Raw genomic sequence first — 6,199 nt, 5'->3', positions numbered from 1 at the left:
CCTCCCTTCCTCTCTACCTCCCTTCCTCTCTACCTCCCTTCCTCTCTACCTCCCTTCCTCTCTACCTCCCTCCTTCGCTTTTTATTTATTCGTGTAACCGAATCGTACCTGACCGATAATTTTCTGTTCTTATCAAAGACAACGCGGACGACAAAAAAACTTTTTTTTTTTTGCACAAAAAAGAAAATTTAATACTTGTACGTTTAAAAACACACACACACACACACACACACACACTCAAGACGATAAATTATACGTGTAACGAGTTTTACTGACGTCATTTGACCTTTCAACTTTACCCTTTACTTTAACATTAAATTGAATTTTTCTTTTCCTTTTTTTTTTTAATATAAATTTACTTAATTTTTATTTTTAACACTCGCAAAAAAAATTTTTTTTTCAATTATAAATCTCTGATGAATAAAAGGAAACTCGGATGGAAACAGGAAGTGGGTGATGGGAAAGGGGAAGAGGTTTAAAAGGAAAAATAATAATAATAATAATAATGATGATAATTTAAAAAAAAAAAAAATTCATTAACGATTTAATACGCGTTGGGATTTGTTTTCTCTCTTCTTCATCATGTTGTTACCTTTTCTGAATTTTTTTTTTTTTATTTGTAAATTTATTATTATACGAACCGTAGTAAAAAAGGAAAGGAAAGGAAAGATTATAATGAGGGGAGGGATAAAATGGAGGGAGGGGAAGGGGAGAGAAGGAAAAGGAATAAAAATAAAATTTTGATATTTTTTGCCTCATGTTGTTTTTTTTTTTTTTTCTCAACCCCCTTTTAGAATAATTTTTATTTATTTTATTTATTTAAATAAATTTTAATATTAATAATAATAATAATAATAATAACGAAAACTACGAATAAATCCGTGTAGAAATTTTAATAACTTTTTCAAATAGTTTTTAATAAAAAAGAGAAAGAGAGAGAGAGAAAAAGGAAGAGTGAAATCTAAACGTTCGAGTTATATTATTTTACAGATGTGTTAAAGTGACTGACGTTGATGAAATGACGTTTTGTTATTTGTTATATTTGTTTTTTTTTTTTTGACTCGAAGGTTGGTAACCGTGTGAAATTAAAAAAATTTTTAAATTCCAAAACAAAAATAAATAAATAAACCTCGTAAAACTTCGTTTTTCTATCGGAAATAAATTTTTTTAGTTTTTTACGTTGTTTAAAAAAGAAAATTTTATTCGTTATATAAAAACTAATTTTTTAAATAATAATAATAATAATAATAATATTAATAATAATAGTAATAATAATAATAATAGTAATAGTAATTTATCAAAGTGAATTTATAGCAAAGTGTAAGAAAAAAAAATGCGTGTAATTATTTATTATCTGTCACGCAGACTTTAGAACGCAACTTTTTTTTTTTTTAAATCGTTCGCATTCATTAAAATCAATCAATCAATCGATAAAACATTTATTCTTTTAAAAAAAGAAAAAAAATTAACTCGGAGTATTTTTTTTCAGGTTTTTTTTTTTTTTTCGTCACATTCGTACGTATTCGTAATCTTAAAAAAAACATAAATAAATAAAAACAATGTGAGATCGTTTCGTTGCTGACTCAAAATTTAATAACTATTTATTTACAATTATTAAAAATAAATTAATAAATTTTTATTCATTTATTTATTTATTACTCTTCGAAAAATAATAATGATAATAATAAAAAATAACTACTAATATAGTTTAATAACTATTATAACTATCGTTTTTACATACAAATGCACCACAACTACAAAAAAAAAAAAAAAATTATTTTATTTACCTTCCTACTATACGTCATTTATTATTATATTGATTTTAATGACGTCATCATTTTAATAGGAACTAGTTAAAAGCTTTGCATCGATTTTTTTAAATAATTTCAAAAAATAATGATAATAATATTAATGTCTAGCTAGGTGTATTAGAATAATTATTTAATTTTTTCCTACATTTTGAATACCGATTTAAAAACCTTTCCAAATTCCACGTCAATTTTTATCTATTTCCACGTTGAAAAATTTTCAAACGTTAGTTTTTAAATTTAATTTTAAAAAAAAATGGCGGCCTAGGTAAATTTATCAATCATTATTATTACTACCGTAATCCCTTAAAAAAAAAGTCGTGGTTTTAGTAGCGTTTGTATTATCACGTGCGTTTAGTTTGTTTATTGAAAAAAAAATTTCATAAATTTCCATTCAATCAATCAATCAATCATTCATTCATTCAATCAATCACTTACTTAAAAATATAAATTTTTATACCCAATTTAAATCACATTCGAACCAATAATTGCTCACGTTTGGGGGGGCAGGGGGGTAGGGGGAGAGTTCATTTACTTTAATAATAATAATAATAATTAACATAATTTAATATCACTAATCAAATACAATATATATATATATAATATATAATAATACTGACTATATAACACTAACTATCAAATAATAGACTAGATTCGTTTAATCAATCGTTATCGTTATCATTATAAATTATTATTATTTATATTATTATAACTATTATTATTATTATTATTATTATTATTAGTAACTATTTATTACTTGATTTCGTTGTTTTTGAAACGTTTTAGCTTCCGCTTTTTAAGTAATTTTTTTTTTTTTACATCGCGGTTAGCTAGCTTACTTATCGTATTTATACATAATAATAATAAATATATATATTATATTATTAATAAATAAATAAATAAATAAATTATTAACTATTCACAACGCCGCCAATCTCACCGACACCACCACCACCACCACCATCACATACACCAACATATATACGTAATCATTCATCAGACTTTTACAAACAAACGAACGAACAAAAAAAAAAAATGGCGGACTTAAATAAATAAATAAATAATATAATCATCATGACTGGACGTATGTGTGATATTTCTAATAAAGTTATTAATAATAATAATAATAATAAGCATTTTAATATTACATATTTTACACGTTAGTATATATATATACTGTAATTATATATATTTATTGACTTAAAGTCGTTAAATGAAATCATTTATGTTATCATCATAAACTATATGATAACATAAATTTCTTCTTCTTTTTTTTTACGTATGTATTATTATTATTATTATTATTAAATTTTATTACCTAATAATAAAATTTTTTTTTTTTCGAGGGGGGAGGGGGAATTTTTTTTAAAAAAAGACACGTTCTAATTTTTTTTTTATTTTACTTTTTCCTTATTATTATATATATTTGCGCGTTTGTGTGTGTTAATGTTTGTTTGTATGTGTTTGTTTTAGGTCACGTGTTGTTTGTTGTTATTATTATTATTATTAATTTTTTTTTGCCATCTTAATTATTGCTGTTTTTTTTTTTTAATTAACAACGCACCTGAGAATTTTTTATCAATTTTTTTTTTTACCGTATACTTTAAAGCTTTCTTCTGTTTATTATTATTATTATTATTATTATTTCTAAATTATTATTATTATTATTATATTTTACGATGCCTAATATTATTATATATGAGTGTGACTAGCATGTGGTAAAATATTTTGACTCGGTTTTTTTTTTGTTTTTCGTTGACTAGAATCGATTAGAAAGTTCTCGAATAATAATTTTTTTTTTTTTTTTTTAATGGAGAAAAATAAAAGCACGTTAAAAAAAAAAAAAAAAAAAAAAAAAAAAAACGCGACGACGGTTGCGACGTCATTATTATTATTATTATCACAAAATTTAGCTTAGCGTTTGGTATTATCATTAATATTGCTTTTATATATAAACGTAGGCGCGTAAAAATGAAATTTATATTATACATATATAGGCATACTATAATGTGGGAAGGGGCGGAGGTAAGGGGGGGGGGGTAATATTGCTTTGATTTTTTATTGCTTTACTGGAAGACAAACGACAAACGTTTAAAAAGAAAAAAAAATTTTGATAAAAATTCTCAGATGAATATCGTCGGATCATGTTTTATCGCGGTTAAAGGGAATAATTATATATAGGAGAAGGCGACTGCGGTGGGGTCAAAGGTGATACATCAATCCCCGATGACGTTTCACCTTCTTTTATCGAAACATCTTTAAAACAAGCGGATTCCAAGTGTTTGTTTAAATATGATTTCAATGCAAAGGATTTGTTGCATCTCGTGCAAACGTAATTTTTATCTATCGAATGGGTTTGCATGTGTGCTCGAAGATTGCTCCGATCGGCGAACGCTTTTCCGCAGTGTGCGCATCCGTATGGCTTTTCTCCCGTGTGTGATCTTAAATGACCTTGTAGGAGCCAAGGTCTAGAAAAGAGTTTTCCGCAGACTCCGCATCCGTGTGATAGTTTATGTGTTAGCAAGTGCATGGCCAAAGCCGGCATGCTGACATACGCTTTACCGCACGTCATGCATTTTTTAGCCGATTGTGAATCCAAACTCCTGTGAGTTTGTTTGTGACGTGATAAATTTGAACTTGTTGCATACTGTTTTCCACATTCCGTGCACGTGTATTTAGTCTTGTTTTCTGTTATTTCTTGCGGGGGTACGTCCGACATGGTAGCAGCAGCAGGACCCGTTGTTGTTGATTTTTTTTTAGAACGACCATCGCTAACGAAAAATGCTTCGTACGTGTAGGCAACGGTTTTATTGACCGGCGTTGAAACTTTAAACATTCTTTCGGAATTATTTTGTACCGGTTGCATGCTGTTGCTGTTGTTATTGTTGTTGTTGTTGTTTTGATTTGTTTCTTGGACGGATGTTGGAAATACACTTGTTGAGGCACTCAGGTCTAAAATTGCATGAGCCGCTGATATATCCTCGGCCGGTCTTGAATATCTTTCGAATGATCTTTCATCGTATCTATAATTTCTATCCTCTCCTCCCTGATGATAATATTCTTCCCGGACAAAGATATGCTGCTGCTCTTCTTGTTGTTCGTTATAACCATCTTTTTGTGATCTATCTTCGTAAAAATTTTCTTGATCGACTCTTTTACATATGGGTTCACGCGTTGGATACTCAGTTGTTTGTTCTAACAATTGAGCATCCAAAATGGGAGCCTCAACGGGTAATGCATCCCTTATATCGACTATCTGACTAGAATTAATATTAACGGGATTATCGGGTTCGAATCGTCTTACGGGTACGGGTAAAGGTTGTTGTTCTTTCGGTTTAACTTCTTCCGAATTATTGGGTATAACAATTCTGGGTTTAGGTTTAACAATTGTCGGCCGATCATCTAACGAATAAGGCCTGTATATATCTTTTTTCTTTGGGGGCAAAGACAAAGCAGCCCCCGTGCTCGTATAACACATTGATAATGATTTTTTAACAATTTTCGGTTGGATTTCTTTTGGAATTTGTGATTCTTGTACTATACCACCACCCTCCGGTTTTTCGTGTTGTTGTTGAGACGGAGTAACTAACACGAGTTTTTGACCGGATACATCCTGTATAATATCACTTTTATTTTCGAGGGATGTAAGTACTTGATAACGTTTTTCCGGCCATTTTTGAACGGGTGAAGGCAAAGTCGTAGGCGTAGTGGTAGATACGACAACGGGAGGACGTTGGCTTATTACGTTGTTCTGGAGATTCGTGTACGTTTTCCTGGAAGAATCTTCGTTGTATTGTGATTGTGGGATGTATGTTGCATAATGTACCGGTGGTTCCTGGACGTGATCTAAAATTAATAAAAAAAAATAACGATTTTCAATAAGGAAACAGAGAGAGAGGGGGGGAAAACAAAAATTTTTTTTTTCCGTTCAAAATTTTTCTAAAACTTTCTACGACAATTAAATATGATAAATATTAAATTATATTTCATTTAATATAATAAATTATCAAAAGGTTATTGAAAAGGGTTAATTTGAGTTCATCTTAAATTTATTATTGTTGCGTGTTTCCTTATTTCGAGACATATCATAAATAATAGAAAAAGGAATGAATATATATATATACAAATACAACAGTAGGGAAAATACAAAGTTAAAATTAATGGGAAAAAAGAGGGGAAGAGAGGGAGAGGAGGGGGAAAACATCATTCATTTATTTATAAAATATTATCAAAATCGATAAAATTATACAAACAATAACGACAACAGAGGAGGAACAACAGCAAAATGACGCAACGTGACGATTTAAAAAAAAAATTTTTTTTTCTTTCCGGAAAATGATAAATCGTGTGTCGCGACGATGACGACGTCGACGACGACATTAAGGTTAACG

The 6,199-nt window shown here is 28.8% G+C and overlaps 1 protein-coding gene across 1 annotated transcript; it reads right to left on the bottom strand.

Annotated features, from left to right (window-relative positions):
- Positions 1-3,966: 3,966 nt before the first annotated feature.
- Phum_PHUM474180 (transcriptional repressor scratch, putative) lies at positions 3,967-5,286 on the bottom strand (the record flags this gene model as incomplete). Its single annotated transcript, XM_002430298.1, has 2 exons — positions 3,967-4,634; positions 4,743-5,286. The coding sequence occupies 2 exons, from the start codon at positions 5,284-5,286 to the stop codon at positions 3,967-3,969; spliced, it is 1,212 nt and encodes a 403-aa protein (XP_002430343.1).
- Between the last annotated feature and the right edge of the window lie 913 nt (positions 5,287-6,199).

Source organism: Pediculus humanus, genomic scaffold (genome assembly GCF_000006295.1).
Source record: "Pediculus humanus corporis 1103172108253 genomic scaffold, whole genome shotgun sequence".
Lineage (NCBI taxonomy): Eukaryota > Metazoa > Arthropoda > Insecta > Psocodea > Pediculidae > Pediculus > Pediculus humanus.
Note: the sequence above shows the minus strand (reverse complement) of the source record. Positions and strands in the feature narration are given on the sequence as shown.